Here is a 21,257-nt window from a genome sequence, read left to right as displayed (position 1 = left end):
ACTACTCTCCTTTTTGTAATATTCTATTACACTCTCTGTCTTATTGTATACCAAAAGTATGTCGAGTATTCTTTTATAACGCATTTTTCGCTAAGGGGTAGCTTGCGCCAACTAACCTTACACCAAATTATTTGAAATATATATTTTTATTTTTTTCTCTTCTTTCTCTTTTGTACTTAAAATTCTTCTCCCCTTTTCTCCCTCTAACTACCATCGGTCAGGTAGAGTACTTTCCAAGAAGACCTTCGGAGAATCGGGTAAAAAAATAAAAAAATAAACACCGCCGCCGCCTCCTCTCCCGGGCGAGGGAGTCGCCAATTTTCCTTTGGTGAACCTCGTCGGCGTTCCTCTTGAACCAGACGTGGTTCAAGGGGGACAGACGTGAGACTTTGATACAGCTGGATATCTATCATACTGACGCAGGACGCCGTTAAAAAATGAAATTTTAAGTCATATTAAAGCTCAGGTTATAAGTTTCTTTTTAAATAACATGTAACTTTTTATACACATCGTAATCAGCTCTTCGTGAGCTTGTCATATGGTTTCAATTATTGTTTCGACGGGTGGCGCCGAGTTCTTTGTCTGTTACTAAAGTTTGAGCTACAGTATGGAGCTTCCCGGTTGCCAAGCGTCTAGCATGCTGCATGACTATTTGCCGCATATGGAATTACAGTTAGAAATACTTTATAATTTCGTCAGGCTGCCGTTCAACTCTGTTGAGTTACTGGCAGGACAAAACGTGCAGGTCATTTGCCTGAATGCTTTGCAATCTTGTGGGTTTTAAAAAGTGCCAAGGCACCGTGTGAGTGCCAACTATGGGGAGGGGGCGAGCCGACGGCGTCGCCGCCGTCGCCTATTGCTCGCTGCTGTCTGGCGTCAGTCGGCGCGGAATCGTTGGGTAGCAATGCCGGAGAGCTACACTGCGGCCAATGCGCCTTTGTCATTATCGCGCAACCTAATGTGGTTAAAAAAAGTTTTGAGCCTTGTTTAGTGTCGCACAGTTGTCGTAAGACAAGCAGTATGGCCCACGATTATGGTGCAAAGAGATTTTATTTTGATGAATGGGCGTAGATAACTATGGGGCCTGCTCCGCAGCGCCCACGCGCGAATGCCGCTAGTGGGATTTCAGGCGCGGTTCATCCGCCGAATTACGCGAACGTGTATAGCAAGCCCAGTTTTCTTTCTAGCATTTAAATAACCAGTGATAACATGAAGGTTTTTCTTGCGCACAAAATGACTTGGACAGCGCAATACGATTCTTTCCGCAAAATCTGTAGCTAAATCAAAGTGCGCGCTGACATCCGTGTCTTCAAACGGTGTAACTGCATAAAGTGCCCATTGGCGCGAACTTAACGTATACGAGTAAATCGCTTAGTTAAGGTTAAAAAAAAAGGAATGACGTATTATTCTATGAAGTTGCTTCGATCGTTCACGTACATTGCTCGACGGTCGGCGTGGATATAGTAATTTTGCATTGACAGGGCGTGCATTATTCAGCCTTAAGATATACTTATTATTAATGCTACAAACACTAACAACCCTTAGTCGTTTCAAAATTAATTAATTGTATTCTACTTGAAATTTGGCGTTATATTGTATGACTTGAAGTCAGCAAAACAAATGCACAAAAGAAACCACTCGACAATTGCATTTCCAAGCACAGAAAATGCTATGCTCTTATATAAAAGTTATTGATTTCGGGTAGCTCAAAGGAAATCGATTGTGAAATAACTGCATTATTTTCTAGAAGTAATTTAAGCTGCAATGAATCATTTTTTCTCATATAGCAGTTCTTATTGTAAGTACCTTATTTCGGACAAGGGCAGCTTGATTCTTTCTTTATATAGACCACAAATCTGGGAGGCCAGAGCGAAAGGCGGCAAACGTTGTAACTATAATTAAATTACATTTACTGAGTAACTGAACAAAGTAGGCTGCTAGGCAGTTCATATAAACCGTAACCTTTCTTTGGTATATGCAACGTTTTGAACAGTTTAACTGCCTGTTACATGAGTTCCATTACCAATTTGAACAGTTCGACCACAAGTTTGAACAGTTACCTGCCAGTTTGAACAGTTTCACCCCAATTTGAAGCTCGCAAGTTTGAAGAGCAGTTTGATCATCAGCGTAATCTGTTCAGTCACCATTTTGAACAGTTCGAAAACCAGTAGGGCCAGTTCTGCTATCAGTTTCACCTGCCTAGCTCTCAGTTTAGCCTGTTTGGCAGGTTGGGCTTCCTGTTTGGCAAGTTTTGCTTCCTGTTTAGCAAGCTGAGTTGCCTGTTTGGCAAGTTTTGCTTCCTGTTTGGGAAGTTCGGTGGCCTCTTTCGCAAGTTTCGCTGCCTGATTTGCAAGTTTGTCCCCCTGTTTGGCAAGTTCGGCTGCCTGTTTGGCAGGTTTAGGTGCCAGTTTGGTATATTAATGTTCCGATTCGGCCAGTCTGTTTTCCTATATCGCCAGTTAGTCAGTTCGACTTCCATTTTGCCCAGTTTAAATTCGGGTATGCCGGGTTCAGAATCACAGTGTTTTTTTTAAACATGGTAATCATTCAGGTCTTGATACGATATTCCCGACAGAGGCTTCATTGACTCGGTTTTGGAATTAAGCGTCGCAAATGCAGTCCTTTCGAAATTGGTGTCGTGTTGTCACCAAACGCGGCGCCGATAATAAACGCTTACTTGAGGGTCTGTACCTGTCTTTAAATTTAGCCTACATTATTTCACAGGTGGTTGTGTTCAGAAACTGGTCAAACTTCTTATAAATCGCTCTTTATCAGTGGGAAGCAAGATGGCGGTTTGGCTAGCAGGTGACAGAGTTGTCTCTTTTTTGGTTGGGCCGCCCTCCCAGCAACAATAAGGTAACCTAAACACACTGGCCGCAACCGATCTCTCACCCACCGATTCTCTTTTTTTTTTTTTGTTTCCACATATACCTGTGTTCTTGAAATGTTTGCCCTAGCCAAACTGTTTCCTTCAGTACGTATTATGACGCAGAGTTTGCTCAACGGAGGTGATGTGCTGCTTGGCCGTACAGCATTGGGTTTTAGGTTTGCAAGTACTACGCTTTCCGTTTTCCAGAAATCACGTTGTCGTCGTAGGCGCAATCCCAACTGCGATGTAATTGCGAAGAATGCGTTAATGTGGAATTGCGTGTTCATTAAGTGTTATAATCCTTCCGATTATAATATTGTGTAAAAAGTTATTGAATCATGCTCTAGCAGAAAACAACATAGTTAAATTATTTTTCATGATATTCGCGAGTTAAGATTTTTTGAGATGTTATTTGACTTGTGTTCTTAGAATTGTTTTGGAGGCATTTTCTTGAGAGCGAAAAAAGAATGTTTGCTTTTATATAATTTTGTATTGAGACTTTCAGTGAGGTGGCAGATTGCCATTTTACAGAAACAAACATATAGTGACTATCTAATAATGAGTGTTTTGTTTATTTGAACGAAATATTTCGCAGGGTGAGTTCTCGTGACACTGTCACATCAAAAAAAAGAAACTCATATATTGCATAAAATATAAAAAAACGCATAATAATCATGCATATAACATATGTGCATCACTATTACTTGAGAATGCAGAGGGCCGATTTGAAGTTTTGCCAAAGTTGTCTATATTGAACGTTCTCTCACAATTTACATACATGGAATTGCTTCGTTCCATGTGTCTTGCGATTTTCCAATTCGCAAATGAAATGCATTAGGGAACATGGTAGACAATATTGCGTGTCTTATGCGTAAAATACGTGTATAATTTAAGATTTCCTTATTCTACTCAAAGTTGTGAGTGTCCTCTAAAACAAGTTTGTTTTAAGTTTTTTTTTCTACATATGCATCCTTCGTACTGTTCAAAGATTATGTGCCGGATGGGTGCATATGTTTAGTAGGGGATAACTATAATTGAATGTGTCTATGTTTTTTTTTTCAGTGGACATGGCGTCATTTGGATGTGTTGTTGAGTTGCTGAAAGTTTTGATAGAATATGACATTCTTTTGAATTTCGACCCTTTGGCGAACCCCCCAAGACCCAGTTCGGAAATTTCTGCGGCGGTAAGCTCTCATTGGCCGCGATAACTCATCATATATGCAGAATGCTGCGCTGAGGTTTGAGTAAACATATTAGGTAGTCGGGTGAATGAGAAAGGCAGAATGTGTCTTTTGAACGCTCGAACAATTAACGTAAGTACATGCTAGTTTAATTACACTACAATCAGTAAACTAAAATCTGCCAAAGCAGGTTCCGCGCCAAGTTCATAGCAGCATCGTCAAATGTCGAATAAGATTGCTCCGTCCTGCTCTAGCTTCGTCTTGCCAATCATAGAAGAGTGAAAAATCTTTAGCCTAATACAAAAGAAATGCTTATACCCCCAATTAGGCCTAGTGTAAAGCACTTGGCTTTCTTACTTGGGGCTTTGCCAACAGCGCAACCTCAGAAAAGTCGTTTTACGTTTGCGCTAATTCTCTCACTTCTGCCCCGCGTAATATATTACCGTGAGGCAGTGCACACCTGGATAATAAAATTACAGTCACTTGAATGATCATTATACAGCAAATGTCACATCAATCAGTTTTGTTGGTCATTTTCGCCATTTTTTTAAGTGCGTTGCCAAAATTCCAGCTTCTATGGGTACTTAAAAATATTTTCCTAATTGTTATGACGCGATCAAATAAAAATCATTTTATTTTACCTTTCATCCCGTGTGTAGCATAAAGTTGAGGGCCGAAGCTGATTAACCACGGCATTTTGCTTACATTTTCTCCCTCGCACAAAACAAGAATGTAACTAGTTTCCAGTTTGATTTCTACAACTACTCATTCTAACCAGTTTCGAAATGCTATCACTAGGCATTTTCGCATGACCCATGACCGCTCGATTGCTTTTATTGATATCTAATCGATAACTTTTTTTTGTTACAACCTTACTCTCATTTTTTGTGCCTGCTCTCCCCCTCTTCCATTCCCTCGTGCCATGAGAGTAAATTTAAGATATAAACGAATAAAAAACACGCGAGTCAATTGCGCAAAACGAAACCGATACGAATTAAACATAGAACCATTTCTATGCGCTTAGTAAATATAGATGTTTACAAAATATAGTAGACAGAATGACGTCAGCCCCCTAGCTCATGAAAGTCATCCTGCGGTGCTACCTGTCTCTCACTCGTCCTCCTCCTCAAGAAGACGTCATCGTCGCACACTCGCGTAGTAGGGATGAAAGAGTGGGCAGGGAGGAAAGAGTGGCTCTGGAGGGTTCTAAGGCTCGACCAGTCACAAATGTTGGGCGCGGCGGCAGTGACCTCTAACCATCGACGAGTGCATGTCTGCTTTAATTTCCCGACTTATCGCAGCTATAAATTGAAGGACCTGAATCGTAAATATCATTTTTCACGCATCGGTAGTTTAAACCCATATTAAACTATAGCCCTTGCAGCACACTTCTCCGGCTCATACTTGGGCCAGTTTGGAGCAAGCTTGGGTCAGGCTATAGCCAAATTTGCTCTAGATCGCGCCTATCTGGCCAAGGCCTTGTCCGAGGAAGTTTGCTACTTGGGAGAACACGCCCCTATTAAAAAAAAGGAAAGGAAACAAAATTAGAGATTTAAGCATGTGGCAAACTGGTCGACCCGTCTCAATCATACGGGTGGCAAACTTGTCTATCTGTTTGGATCACACGTGATTGTAGGATGCGCGTACCTCTTTGAAACGCTACCCGTTCGAAACGGTACCCATTTGATACGGATGCCCGTTTGATACGGGTGCCCGTTTTATACGGGTGTCCCTTCGACCTGGCACGTGACCACTCGTTTGAATGTGCCATTCGAATTGGCAAATTATGCGCTAGCCCTAAATGGGTATCGTCTAGTAGGTTGGTTATTTTAAACTTATTTAAGGCGTCCCGATACTCATAAACCTATTTGTAACGTGGAGGAAACATGTAAAACAAATGTGCTCGGGTAGGTGCTTGCAAATGGACAGGAAAACAATCACAAAAGATGGTTTTCAATTCTCCTCGAAGTTTTATTACCTCTTCTGTAGACAAGTACAAACGTGCAAGCGATCTGTGACATGTGAGAGGCACTCTAAGCTTTTATACATCTGAGAAGATTGCAAAGCAATCAAGAACGGAGGTAATTCTAGACTATAAAGGTAGACTTTCAGGGAAATTATTCTCTCGGCTGCCGCGAAAATACAAGCTGCATAATTATATAGATAATCTGGAAGAGTGCGCGTAGAGGAACGGTCAATCGTCGCCAAGAAGTAGGTTGCAGTGCACTTACCATTATTATAGCGGACTTGAAAGATGTAGTTCGTGATATTTGTCGACACGGTGAAAGCACGGACAACCACACAAACAAAAACAAGAGGGAGCGGCTCCTTGGAAGTTTCAACACGATGCAGCGCACAAGCTGTCATTTGCCGAACCCTACCAAATTGTAAGAATTAGTGACCTCTTTGAAGAATCACTTGTTGCCGATATACGCGTCGGACTTTTCGAACACTGATATCTTTGGTGCACATCCATTACGTTGTCGAGAGACATTATAATAAGACCGCAGGGTTAGGCGACAGATCGAAGCAGGTAGGACGAGCGAAGTTCGAACTGCAATTGACAACAAACAAAGAAAAAAGTCGTAGCCAGGCGCGCCCTTCCGGATCTCGATGCTTATCAACATGTAGATGGTGCGCTGCTGTGGGACACCGGAACAGCCCTGAACCCTCTCCTCAGGCTTTCCAGTGAGACGTATCTTTGTATCCTCGGAAAGGAGGCGCGGGCGTGCGCATTTTAGCAGGCTCGAACATTGGAAATAACGGCGGGCCAGCCAGAAGCTCGGCTAGCGCCCGAGCGAAGAAAGTACTCAGCGAGAGCTTGTAGTTTGACTACTGCAACGGCGGGCGTTCTCTCGCAATGCTCGGTGTTCTTGGAGCCGCGTGTTCGCGCACTACCTTCACTGCGTCTAAAGTAGAAGTGAAACGGTTTCTAGAAGTACATTCTTTTACACGATCGTGTCTTCTGCGAGAGAGATTCGAGCTGAATAAGTAAATTGAGGCAAGAAAGATGGACAGAGTTTTAAAGTTTTGTCAAAAAAATGGGCTCACCAACGTCGCGCATTTACGTAAAAAGTGTTAGTTTTAGTTGCAGTATAAGCGAACGTCAGCGCAATTAAAATATAGATATTTTTGTATGCTGCCGTGGCAGCTGAAGGCGACCGCCCTGCTTCAGTACCGGTAAAGAACAACTTTTTTTAATTCGATCTTCTTCTTCAGACTAGAAATGCAACAGTAGCGCCGCCACAACAGTTCCCCCCTTCAAGAATAAAAAGGAAATGCTATGTACAACATTAGAAACACGAACACTAATATAAAACAAAATCCCACAATCTTTGTGGTCTGGAGGTCTCTCTGGCAGACCGTCTTGGTTCCATGGCCACTGAACTGGGCGAACTGATAAGGGGACATCCCGGTGTCGGCGAGGTCGATAAAGATGCCGGCAATGCAGACTCCCACAATGGCAAGGGAGGTGATTGTGGTTGCGCGACCATAGAAGGCGAACATGCGGTTGATGATGGGGTCAATGATGGTGTCGCGAACCATGGCATGTTGCCCAGGTCAGCTTGAGGAGGTGGCTTCGTGCTTGGTGGTATGACGACCAGCCGCTTCCTGTTCCACACTTTCCCGTCTTCTAGACGGTAAGCATTTTTCTCCAGGTATTTCACCACCTTCAGGGGAGCAGATTAGCTAAGGCTCCCTTATGAAATGTATCCTGGCAGCTTGACCCGTACTCTATCTCCAGGTTTCAGCACGTTGACTTGGTCTCCCCGGCGAGCATCCGTATACTTAAACTTCTGCTGGGACTGAGTCACTCGTTGTCGCAGCTCTCCCAGAGTCTTTGTCGGTTCATCGAAAAAATCCTTGGACGGGCCCCCCACGATGTCCAGCCTCGTCCTTGGATGGCGTCCATGCAAGAGGAACGCCGGCTTCTCGCCTGTGGCAGCGTGAGGAGTAAAACGGTAGACTCCTAGGTACTCCACCACCGCTTCCTTTAGGAGACGCTGCTCCCATGGACACTGATTTGCACAGTCCTTGAAAACACGGGTGAAACGTTCAATCTGTCCATTACTTTGGGGATGGTACACCGAAGAGAGGGTGTGTCGCACTCCCCGTTCTGTCGAAATTGCTCCAAACTCAGCAGAAACGAACTGATGTCCATGATCACTCGCAAGCTCAGTAGTGTAGCCTTCCCGGCTAAACACTGCCCGTAAAAACGAGATTCTCTTTCTTGACGTCACAAGTGCCGTCAGACACACTTCGGGCCACTTGCTGAAATAATCTATCAGTGCTACAGCGTACCGGCAGTCGCTCGAAGCATAGGCAAAGGGCCCAATGATGTACACTCCTCCTTTTTCCCTGGGAGCAGACGGAAATGCAACTGGATGTAGAGAGGGTACTACCGGTTTCGCAGACTTGTCAACTGCTTGACAAACTCCGCAGGACCTAACTGCAGTTTCAATGTGCCTGTCCGTTCCAGGCCACCAATACGAGTCTCGAGCCCGCTGTTTAGTTATTGTTATTCAAGGGTGAGCTTCGTGCAAGTTCCACAATCTTTGCAGTAAGAGCGGTAGGAACAACAACCCGATCCCCCCGAAAGAGCAGGTCTCCATTCGTGGAAAGTTCTTCTTTTCCTTGGTGAAAGGGTGCCAGGTCAGGATGCAGCTCCTTCATTGGTGGCCAGTTGCCGGTTGTCAAAGCAATCACTTGTTGCAGACGGTAGTCCTGCCGAGTCTCTTCGACTAATTCTTGCTGCGATAGACACGAAGAAAAGGCACAGACAACCTCGTCTTCCTGGGTCTCTCCGGGCGCATCAAGAGGCATGCGCGAAAGAGCATCTGCCACAAAGTTGTCTTCTCCCTTCTTGAAGACCATGGTGAAGCTGTATGCGAGCAAACGAGCATACCATCTTGCAATCCTGAATGGTCGCTGGCCAGTCTCTTGTGAGCCCAAAAGTGTCGACAGTGACTGGTGGTCGGTCTGCAGCGTAAAATGCGGACCCCACAAGAAAATGCGCCAGTGCTCGCACGCCCACATACAGGCCAACGCCTCACGCTCTCCAGCAGAGTACTTCCGCTCCTGTGGCATTAGGGTTCGAGAAGCAAAGGAGACGGTCACAAGGTCTCCATTTTTCTTCTGCTGTAGAACAGCTCCAAGGCCGTATGCGGAGGCGTCAGTTGTCACGACCACGGGCAGCTTAGGGTCGAACATTTAGATAGGCTCACAGGAAAGTAAGGACTTCAGTCTCTGAAAACTGTCTTCTCGAGCAGCCTTCCAGTGGAAAGGTTCACCCTTGCGTAGTAGCTCACGTAGGGGTTCTGCCAGCTCTGCATACCGAGGGATGAACTTAGCGTAGTAGCTGACCATGCCCAGAAACGAACGTAGCATGGTGACATCTGTAGGTGCTTCAGCCTCGACAATCGCGTCAACGTGGCTTTGCATGGGTGACACTCCCCGCTCGCTGAAAACATGCCCCAAGAATGACAGTTCCCGAACATTAAAATGCACTTGCCGTTTAGCTTCAAGCCCGCTTCGCTTATGCGACGGAGAGCTTCATGCAGATTCTGGAGGTGCTCCTCTTCGGTAGTTCCAAAAACAATGATTTCATCCAGGTAGCACCGTACTTGTTGACATCCCTTCACGATTGTAGTCATCACTTTCTGGAACGCAGCAGGAGCCGATGCCAACCCAAAACAAACCCTGGTGAACCTGAAAAGTCCATCGTGGGTTATGAACGCTGTAAGGTCTCGGCTTTCCGGGCACAAAAGGACATGATGGTATGCGCTCGATAGATCCAGGCATGAAAAGTACTTAGCTCCGACTAGTGCTTGTAGCAGTTCTTCAGTGTGAGGTAAGGGAAAGCTATCAAGAATGACAGCCCTGTTTACTTCTCTTAAATCGACACATAGTCGAACTTTCCGTTCTTTTTCACTGCCACGATCGGTGAGACCCATTCGGACGCATCAATCCTCTCGATGACGCCTGCCTGTAGAAGTTGCTGGGGCTCTTGGAGACTTCGTCCCCGACAGAAAGAGAAAGTCTTCGCAGCTTGGCAGAAACTGGCTGAACTCCTTGACGCCTCTTCACCTTGTGAGCGAACCCTTTCGCGGTACCGAGGGTGCCGTCAAAAAGGTGAGCGAAGTCATCTACCAAAGTGCGAGGGAGTCCAGAGGGTACGCACGTGGTGTTGAAACATTTCAACGCGCTACCGCTGGTCTCAAGGAATAAACAAGCGATGGCGTCGATGCCGAGTATGTCCGTACCGTTCGGGACAACATACGAGCGTACAGAAGTCTTGCGCTCCTTGTAGCCCACAGCAGCAACCAAGCAGCCTGCTACTGTGATCTTCTGCTGCGAAAAATCTAACTAACTTGCGGACGTACCTTGCATCTGCTAAGCAGAACTGAAGTTTCTTTTGTACGTATATTCAGACATTATGGAAACTGCTGACCCTTTGTCAACCAAGGATGATAGGGGTGTTCCTTCGACTTGAACTGAAATGTAGATGCCGTCTTCGGTTTATCGTGCACGTGAAGAATACTAAGAACGTCCTCATCAGGGCCATTTAAGCACGCAACTTCTCTGACACTACCCCCTTTGCTAGTGTGATTGGCGGTACTCTTGCAGACAGCACGAAAATGTCCGACTTTCCAGCATCCAGCAAACTTTTTTTCTCTTGCTTTCCATGTAGCGGAATTTGCAAGATTCCCGACAACCCGCAGCGGTAACATTTCCTCGAAGTGGGGGATGAAAATTCTCTCTGTGTACGCTGTGGTCGCTCGGCTTTCGGAGACTTAACGTCCACCTCCTGCACCGATGAAGACGATACGAGCTGTTTAAAGTACCGGACCGCTTCGTCGACCAGTCGGCCGATGGACAACGACCGGTCAAGGGTTAGAATACTTCCTTCCAGTAGTAGACACTCTCGTAACTGCTGGCTCCTAGTCTCTGCCACCAGCTGATCTCGGATGAACTCGTCCGCCAAGAGTCCGAACTCGCAGTCCGCCGACAGGTCTCGCAGCTCGGCAACGAATACTTCGACAGATTCCCCTGGCAGCTGCGCTCGCTGCCTAAAGCGGTGTCGTGCAACGATCACGTTCAAAGTCGCCGCGAAAAAGGTCTCCATGTCCGCCAAAGGGACATCGTACTCGTCCACCACAGTCGGTGGCTTCATGCCGGCAGTTGTTTCTTGCAGTGGTACCGGAGGATGCGTCTCCGAAAGTGTGTAGAAGACTATATGTCCTTCAACACCGAAGCAATGTGGAAGTAAGGCCTTCCGCCGAGCAGGTCCATGGGCGTCGCCCCCCGAGGCGAGCAAGTAATTTTGTAGCACCCGCCGCCACTCTTTCCACGGGATAACAGGTCTCCCAGGAGCGGGAAGGAAGGGAGGCGGCACCGCTAGGCTCATGCTTGTCGGTACATCCTCGTCGCCAAACTGTTGTATGCTACCGTGGCAGCTGAAGTCGACCACCCTGCTCCAGTACCGGTAAAGAACAACCTTTTTTTATTCAATCCTCTTCTTCAGATTACAAATGCAACAGTAGCGCCGCCACAACAGATATGGTTGCTTGCATTACGCGGACGATCTGAAATCGATGAACCGGTGCTCCCAGCCTTCCGGAAACCTTGGCTGCCACGACTGAAACAGGCGTGCCAATGCCGCCGATCTGTACTTTCAATATCAAACGCGATCCGGGGAGCCGTTTGATTAAACCGGTACAGTTTGGCGGTCATCCGTCACCCGTCTGTGCAACATGGTCACCGGTTTGAGCAAACGTGCCACAATTTCGCCCAAACGAGTCGCCCATTTGGCCAGACGAGTAACCCGTTTGCCAAAAGAGTGACCTGTTTGTCCAAATAGTTGAACGTTATGGCTCATACGAGGGACCCCTTTGGGCCATGCGGGGGACTCCTTCGACAAAGAAACTGGTGACCGGTATAGTTAAACCTTTACCGGTATGGACATGTTTATTTTTATATAAGCGCCAAATAGTTTTTTTCAGCAAATAGCAATATCGGAGGCCCCCTCCGAAATTGCCAGCTAAAAACATTCTTTTGGGTAAGTTTTCCAAAATGACGAGTTTCTGAAAAAGTAGTAACCTGCGTGAAGTATTTTTTTGTTTGCAAAGGCCGCCGTAGGTAACGATTCTTTTAATTTCTTAGTTTTTGCTCATGTAAGCTTTTGTCTTACATTGTGATACACAAATCGCACCATTTTTCGCCACACGATCATAAATAGTAATGTAAGAGGACAGAAAACTACTTTGTGTGCTCCTCTTTAAGGGTCATAGGTCCCTTCAAATTCGCTACGTTTTACCAAGATATTAGAGAAAACTGATTCGGGATTCCTTGAGTTATATAGTAGAAATTCATTCAGATCATCAAGAGTGGATGTAGCTTTTTGAAGTTCGGAGATTTTATAGAGCAGACAGAAATAGGTGATGGGCGACGTTTCGGATGTGTGTATTTCATCGATTGAAGTCTTGAAACTTATACCTTTTTTAACAATATACGTGTTACTAAATATAAAATATATGTTGCACAAACAAGTAGAGCCAAGCAATAAAAAAAATAGACGGTGTCTTGTATTGCACACGATAGTGTAAACCTGCTTTGGCAAACATAGTGACACATTTCGCAGAGCCCGCCATCTCTAAGCTTGTCGGTTCGGGGATGCTGGTCTCAATCCCTTCCACTGCCAGTTTAAAATCGTAATACGTTTACTGATCTTTTTTTTCCTCCCATAGCGTGTATTTACTCACGAAAGCCGTCTGCTGCTTGTGTTGATGATAAGAGATTACATAACAATATTATCAAAAACAAATTTTGCAAATATATTGCTCTGATCGAACTTACTTCGTCATCATTATGCAATCTGTACCTTTTTTGGCATCTGGGTAACCACGATATACTAGGCTAATCTCGTTTTTTTTATATTGAGTTGTGAATCTTAAGAAAAGCTACAAAGCATTCCGCAGACAACAAATGACCTAAACAAATGAACATCAATATCAAATGAACACCGTAAATAAACGATAAGAAAATAACTATAAAATTATTTTGTCGAAGAAAGAAAATGCTACCCTGTACATTCAAAATATTGCAAACGATTATTGTATACAGCACAATACATGTGATAGAAGACACAATAAAACATTTATTGCAAGTAAAAAAATTGTGCTTGAAAACGGAATAGAGACTTAACTTCAGACTTTGCTATAAGACCTAATTTGACGGCCATGTAAACTTTACTCTCAAAAGATATGAATCTATATGCAACGTAAAATTTATGAAGGCGTAAAATCACAAACAATGCTAAAATGCAGATTAACATTCATGGTGAACCGATGTGAATAAGCACCGTACGGACTTGCGGTCCCCATCTATCATTACCGTATCAAAATTAAGCAAACCCGTTGTCACGCAAGAGCCGTGAGGTGCAATCTCTTCATTCCACGTGAGCCCCGGCTCTTTTATATCCTTGTTGTGACGTCAGGTGATGTCGCACATTTGCAACTTTTTTTCCCATTTTAAGCAGAGACTGAGTGTGCACAAGTTGGCTGAACCTTTCGTTGTTGGTCAACATTTGAAGAGGGTGACCCCGTCTAGATTACCTACAGTAGCGGTGGGAGCTCGTGGTGGTAAGAAGGATGACCTGTGACTGTGGCAGTGGTAGTGCTGATGTTGTTATTGCGTGAGGTGGTGTTGGTTTAAATTATTCATCCAAGTAGCATTTGTTTTTATCGTCACCATTTAGACCGAAAGATTCTGGCGTCGGCTTCAGGAGTAGTCGGTTTTTGGAAAGTGCGCGGTTATTTTATGTCAGTGCGGCATGTGACCTCACAGCAAATCGGCTGATCGATTTGGCTTAGAGGCTCCAGCGAATCGGTGATGCAAGTCTGAGAAACTTGCCGGGCCTAAGAGGGCGCGGGCAATGCCCAGGTTTATTTTTGTTTGAAATTTCGCATCTGTATCGCTGGACTCTGTGCCAATTCTGGTACGTGGGACCGAAGTCTCGGACCTATGAGAAGTTCACAGGGTGTCCGGCCGTCCTCAAATGGTGTTGCCCCTCGAATTGAGCACATCCAGCCAGATGTGTTATACTTCCATTGTTTTCTTGGGAATGCGTTTAGCGATTTTGACATATTATTTGTCCAGGCCATCGGAACCCGGGAAGAGAGGACTTGATTTGCTATGCTGGGAATTATAAATAAAAGAAAACACTTAAAAATCTCCAATAAAATGTTTGACTCATTTTCTGAATAAGCTTCCATAGATATACCGCGTCTTGCAAAGGTGTCACTTCATTTTGCAACTATGGTTTGCGGTGTAATGTCGTTGAGTGGAAAAGGCAGCAGGGCCGCCTTTCCGGATTATTTTGTATTTGGGAGACTTGTGGCCTCCAAGTACACCCATTCAATCATTGCTTCAACTTGACATACTTCTGCTCCAGGTCGACTGACAGTCGCAGTGCTCCAGGATGCTCCAGAGTAGCCGTCTTGGTCCTTTGGTTTTAGTTAAGCATAACCACTCAGAACCCTGTCGGCTGCGCAATGTGTCGCGAGCAAGACATTCGTGGTCAAGCATGAGTCGTGAGATGTAATCTGTATTGTACACGTGAGTGCCAAGCTGTGACGTCAGGTGACGTCACACACTTAGTAGAATTAGAGCGTGGTGCACGTTAAAAACGCCAGGCTTGCAATCGTGATATACGGGCTAAACGTATCATCTAGAGTGGTTAGATAAGAGGCCTCTTCAGGTAGATTGAAATCCTGCTATGGACATTTTCGACACTGGCAGAACAACCTTGAATGTCGTCGTTTCAAGCATGGGCAAGAACATTGTTGAGCGATTTCTAAGCCAATAAAGAACATTTTGGACATGTGCGTAACCGTCACCCGTTCTGGCGCCGAATCTGCACTATTTTTTACTATTTGAAGATTTAAATGTTATATTTGTTTTTTCGTCGCCCATGTCGAACATCCCTGCCACGTAGCTGGGAACGAGAGTGAAGAAAAGTTATATTATTGACCCTTTCCAGAATCTCATTCGGCAAACCTCGCCTCCGCCATTTCTTTGGCAGAAAGGGTGTGATGGGATCCGAGTTCCCCGAGAGCGCTCACCCTGCACTCACTTGCGACACGAGCTTGGCCGCGTTCCCTCCGCTTGCTGACGCCGCCTCGTGTCGAATACGAAATCAGGCTACGGAGGGAAAATATGACAGCCTCTACTAACTGACGCAGTAGATACAAGATTGCGTGGACTGGGGGAAAAGAAAATCTCATAATTAAATTACGTTCTTTTGCATCTTGGCTTCGTTCTGCTTCCCTGAAACCTGCTCGGCGGAGCGAGCAGCCAACGCAACAATCTAATGGAGTCCATCAGCACCACCTGGAATGCATCAGCACGGCGATCGTTTTCTCTCCCGGTTGGTTGGTTATTGTTACTGAAGCCAATCAAGCTTAAAAAACGAATTATGGCGACGTATGCTCAGTACGTGATTGTCAGTGACAGGAAACGCTCAAAGGCGACACCAATCGTAGCGATGAAAACTGGCGTAGCTTCATTGGTTTCATTGGATCCTAGTGCCAAGTGCGTTCGGACCTAACACGCAACCAAGTATGGCCGTGAGGGAGAGGAGGAAAAGCGAATGGGTGGGGACGTCAGAATGTCAAGTTCTGATCAGAAGGATTAGTGGGGAGACCAAAAGCTAACTGCCCTTGTCTCCAACGTCTCATTGCACACTTCGAACACCTTTGAATCCGAAAGCAAACGCAGCGGACGCCAGCGTTCCGCGTTCTAATGGGTTCGACGAATGCAGTGAAGACAAAAGCTTTTAGCTTCAGATCTACGCACTACTCGTTCCAACAAGAACTTGGAGTTATGAGTTACCCTCTCTTCGCCTCCTCTCCCTCACTTTCTGGGCGCATACAATTGGCCTGCGAGTTCATATGGGTCATGGTCGCGTGATCCTTACGCGAGTTAAACATTTAAAAGAGATGGCTTTACATTGTAACCACCTACGGCCCTCTTGCTCTTGCGCTAATCTGACCTCTTCACGTCGCAGAGTGCAAAGTTTTGGTGGCAGCGATTTCCACACTACATTTAGCTAGAAAATTAACATCTCAGGTTCAAGCCGTGTTACAACGCGAGTACAGAATGTCACGTGACGCGCCGTCACGGTGGCGTCGCCTGACTTTTCATGACGGTTGTTAAAGCGACATCACTTTCCATGGCGAATTTGGCATGATGATCATCATGGTTTTCTTTGACGCAACGTCACGCTGGTATCGCTTGTCGTGGTGATGTGGGGCGCTACGGTGTAACATGACGGGATATCACGGCTTTCCTCCGGAGAAAGATATCCGCTATATTTTGAGAAAACCTGCAACTTCTTCGTAACTTAAGCAGGTGTTGTCGCTGCTTTGTTGTCATTGACGAAAAGCCGAAGACAGGAAATATTTTCACCATTAGGCTAGAACTCAGCATCGCGAAGTGCCCTCTTTTGAGAACCTTTCACCACCTTCCATACAATTAGACCGAATGTATACGCTTTGCCTGCGTAGCAGCGTATCCCGACCGTCTCATATGTTGTCATCTTGCAGACCCTGAGCTGGGAAACTTCGCCCTTGCGGGACACGTGACGGGAGCAACGCCATAACGACGCATGCTCCGGCAGTGCCGCGCATGCGCCATCGTGCGCAACTTGAGCACCAAGAGCGCGCGATTGAGTTCGCCGCTTTTTGTTGTTCGTCGTGTTGTCCGCCTAAAAATAACCGCTTTTAAGCAGCGATGGCTGTAATAGAAATAAGACGATTTCATGTGTCTAAATGGCACACATGCTGTGCGACGATTCAAGAAGCTTCATGCTCGTCAGAGTTCGGTCTGAAGGCGCTTTTGAACTTGCGACTCGCATCAGTCGCGCGATCGACTAGCGACATGCGACACGCGACCACTGACGTTCCCACTGCGGGCGATCGGCGAGTCGCTACTGGCAGATCTTTTTTCGGAAGCTTCGAGGAGCCGCCATTGATTCAATCCTTCCTGCCACCGCACCGGTTCGCGTTTCGCTACTCGTTGATTTCCCCTTTTTTTTTGGTGCACATGTACAAGTGAGTCGTTTCAGCCCTATGAGAAGAACTCGTGATTTCGGCTTGCGTCATTAAGAGCCGTACAGTTAAAACACAATCTTTCTTAGGTGTATATTTCCGCGACATAATTCAAACCACTTAAGCTATGATAACGAATTGGCAGTAAGACTGATTTTTTTTTCTTAAACACTCCTTAATTGTCTCCATTCGAGCTGCCGCAGAGACCTACATTGCTTTGGACCTATGGCTGCAACATCGAACCGAGATATTAAATGAACATGTTGGTTGCATCTGCCACAAAGATGACCTAGGTTAAAATACGCGTGACGCACGACACGTCGCTTCTGAGGAGGCGTTGTTTGCTTCAGCTTCCGGGCGACTCGGCGACCAGTCCAAAATATTGGTTTCGAAGGTACTGTTCTGAAACGGCCACTTTTGAAAACGCGTCTGTAGCTTTTGCGAAAAAAATCTTGCGCGCCAAAGTTGCAGCTTGCAAGTTTAAACGCGCCTAAAAATCTGCAATTCGAGAACGCAGAGTGCATGATATGTCCAACAACACACAGAAATTGGTAAGTTCGCTTCCCTGCAAAGAGGAAAGCAATATGCGGCACTTGGCAACCTTCTCCAATGGCGGCGAAAGGAAAAGAATTGCAATACTTTAGCTCTGCCATCTGGTTACTCTAGATGTTATGAAAAAAAGTGCTGCCCCCTGGAGCAGCCCATATATGACGAAAATCAATAGACACAAAACAATCGCGAAAAACAAAGATAAATATGACAGATATTGTTTTTACTCAACTGAGCAGCGCGTGTCACTTTTTCTTTCATCTATCATTTCCGGAATGAATGCTGAACACAGTGAAGGTGTCTATGATTTTTAATAATCTCTTGTGCTTAAAGTGGACGCTCGAACTTAGGTATGACAATACGACGGATCTAGAGTTATGCTACGACGTAAATATTGTATATAATGTTTCAGTAAACTTGTTGAGACAAGATAAATGAATCATAAACTAAATTAAGCGAAGGTTTTACAACAAATATCAGAACAAATGATATGAAATGCTTAGGTTTTAATAGGTAGAATGAAATAGATTGCCATCAATAAAGAATGCGCGAGATACCGGCATGGCTGGACGGATATCGCAAATATCCGTTTACTAGATCATATACAAAACTTCCCTGCTAGAAATACGATTTTCTTTTGAACTATATAAAGCATGATACTCTTTTACTTACACAAGTGTGTCCATCGAATTTTGACAAGTTTTGGGCAAATCTGTTCAATGCTTACAGTTTATTGCACGGGAGCTTTTTGCATCAAGCAAAAAAAGAAATAAAAAATAAGCCGCATTTTTTCGATTCTTGGAGGCAATTCTTCCTCCCTAAATACTGGGTGTCGACGAATTAATTTTATGCAAAAATTCGTTACCCTTTAACCGGTAAATAGATCAACGGGTTGGCTTGACCTCTCAGCGTAATACCAACTAAAATCAAACTACACATTTGTCTTCATTTTAGATTTTTTACTAGCCCCTATGTCCTGGAATGCGCCAGCTCATTTTTGAGCTAATGCCATAATCGCGGTAACTAGGAAACAAAAAAACTGGGACAATCTTTTTTTGATCAGGTTAACACATCTTCTCAATATTATACCTGAAAATTCACTTGGATTAAAATCGCAGGATATGATAAAGTGCTGTTTATGAAACACTATAGAGCTACATCCCAAAATACGCAATGTGCAGGAAGTAGTACAGCAATAATGTTTTCATTTACTCCGAATTTTCTACCCTGAAGCTCACCCCTTTAAAAGGTAAAAACACATATTGCGATCAAACCATAAACTCATGCGTACAAGTTCAATTCATCAAATGTCCGAATTTATTAGTGGCGTTTACTGCTCTCATGACCGCTGAAATTGTTTGGTTCACTTTTATTTTAGGTCAAAGCTGGTGAATCGAACTTAAAAGTAGCGTGCCACGCCAAAACAATCTATAATACCAAGCAAAAGTATGAACTCTTCTGCTTGTATGGAAGAAACGTAAGTGTCACGTGCCTTAATATGCATGCAGTACTCAATATTTTCAAGAAATTTTATTAAAAGGAAGTTCTGGCGTTTTGTTTAGTGACTGATTTGCTTAAAACATGGTGGAAAGCATTACTAGAGAGATATTTAGGGTTAGAAATATTAAAGTCGCAAAATTTTTGAACTTTGAAATGTGGCTTGAAGGATTGATAGGCTTTCCTGGCAACTCTGAAGACATGACTGAAGCTTTAATAATAGTGGGAAGTAAAGCTTGTTTCCAGAGGGTTCAATCAACTATGATCATGCCAAATGAGGTTGCATGGTGAAGCTTACCACAGCAATACGAAACAAAAAAAAAGTGCCATATATTAAGTTTCTTCAATGCTCGTTTGACTTACCTACTACTCATGTGACGTATCCCAAAATAAGGAGCACTGAAGGGATAGAATCATAGTGTTGCTAAAAATAATATATATCATACGGGGAAGAGTAAAACCCGTGTTTTCCGAAAATGTATTTTTAGGAATATGTACAAATCACCGGAGTTCCACATTAATTTAATAAAATTTTATAAGCCTGAAGAAAGAAGCGGGGACAGGCAGTTGTATAATCGCTGAACCTCTTATTTCCCACTACTATGTTGAGTTGTCTGCTACTGTTTATCTTGCTTGAACTTGTTTGAAATTTAACCTGCGTGCGTAAAACGGATAACCTCCAACTAAGCGCTGGAAAGAGAACATTTCCTTACGAATACCAGCCTGAGAAAAGTGATTTTTCCGCTGGTTCAGAGACGAATTCTAGTTTCTGACTGCGTTTCACTGCACAATATTGCGGCCCTTAGCTGTTGCTGGTCCGAAGAAGTAGCCGAAATGTGTTCGTACATTTGTTTAGAGACAGGCGAAAGAGGCTCTAAAATAAATTCTGAAATAGCATTTATGATACAAACTAGCTATGCATCCTAAACACGCAGGAAAGAAAAACGAAAAAGCACATTTATAATTTGCAATTTTCGCTAATTGAAAAAGAACAAAAACATCGACGCAAATCGTTTCTCTAAGAGACACAGAAAACCCAAACTGGCAATATCTCAGGACCTTTGTATAAAAAAACAACCGAACATTGCGACTTAACCTTCTGTTAAACAAACCCAAAAAACAAATACTGTCATGCTTCTCGTTTTACAACAATAAAAATCGATAAAAAAATTCCATAGGCTCACATGCCTTAAGCAGCTCAGAAAACATAAAAATACAATCATGCGGCATTTCCTCTTTTTAAACGCGTTTAAAACCGCAGCACGTCATTTAACACTAAGCGTCTCAAAAAAAAAAAATTTAAATTATATGTGACTTTTTCATTTGTTGGGGCTTGCATATTTATGACGCCACACGTACGGCGAAGTCCTGACCAGAGGAGTCTGCCGCACACAGGAGGTATCCGACACCATCGGAGAACCCCTGCTGCGCGGCAGAATAAACATCGAAACTGCCCCAGAGTACGAAACTCTAATGAGCGAGAGAGACATTCTGAGGCCAGTAGCCAGAACGGATGCGAATTTCTCCTGCAGATAATTCACAGTGTAATAAATCCGTTTAATAAATTAAACATATATGTAGAAGCAACACACCGATTTCTGTATTGGGGAGACGGATAACTCCCGCGTCCAAAAAGGGCCGTTGAGCCCGCACGCACATCATCGCGCCGCTTTTTTATCCCCGCAACAAGCGGAAACTCTTGGTCCCGTACATTTTCTTACGTTTTCAGAGCTTCGTTCTCTGAAAATTAAATCAGGGCTGCGCTAGAAGAAATGTAATCAATATAGAATTAGATGCATCTTACCCGGAATGCAGTTCGAATGAAATGGGGCTTGGCTCAGATGCGAGCTGGGTCTATCTTTAGCTAGGGCTTGCGTAGCGCTAGCTCACGCTCAAAGTGGCTCTTAAAATAGCATCACCGGACTTTAGGTGTGTAAAGCTTCATTATCTGATCATCTCATCATCCTTTAAAAATGAAAGTGGCGCGCTCCAAGGGAAGCAACCAAAACTGAAATTCTAGGTGGACAAGGCGTCGGTCCCTGCACCGCGAGA

The 21,257-nt window shown here is 44.4% G+C and overlaps 1 protein-coding gene across 1 annotated transcript; it reads right to left on the bottom strand.

Annotated features, from left to right (window-relative positions):
* Positions 1–1,909: 1,909 nt before the first annotated feature.
* LOC115325139 lies at positions 1,910–11,458 on the bottom strand. The gene is made up of 3 exons (XM_040206228.1): positions 10,835–11,458; positions 2,100–2,384; positions 1,910–2,002 (listed from the first exon to the last, which is right to left on the bottom strand). The coding sequence occupies exons 1-3, from the start codon at positions 11,456–11,458 to the stop codon at positions 1,910–1,912; spliced, it is 1,002 nt and encodes a 333-aa protein (XP_040062162.1).
* Positions 11,459–21,257: the final 9,799 nt, after the last annotated feature.

The sequence above is a fragment of the Ixodes scapularis genome, unplaced genomic scaffold (genome assembly GCF_016920785.2).
Source record: "Ixodes scapularis isolate PalLabHiFi unplaced genomic scaffold, ASM1692078v2 PGA_scaffold12__126_contigs__length_90152505, whole genome shotgun sequence".
NCBI classification, from domain to species: Eukaryota; Metazoa; Arthropoda; class Arachnida; order Ixodida; family Ixodidae; genus Ixodes; species Ixodes scapularis.
Note: the sequence above shows the minus strand (reverse complement) of the source record. Positions and strands in the feature narration are given on the sequence as shown.

Coding starts and splice junctions, on each gene's coding strand:
- LOC115325139 (XM_040206228.1), bottom strand. CDS start 11,458: ATGAGCCTAGCGGTGCCGCCTCCCTTCCTTCCCGCTCCTGGGAGACCT. Junction 2,385..10,834: donor TGGACGTTAAGTCTCCGAAA/GCCGAGCGACCA, acceptor CCTGCCAAACAG/GCAGCCGAACTTGCCAAACA. Junction 2,003..2,099: donor TCAAACTGCTCTTCAAACTT/GCGAGCTTCAAA, acceptor CTCATGTAACAG/GCAGTTAAACTGTTCAAAAC.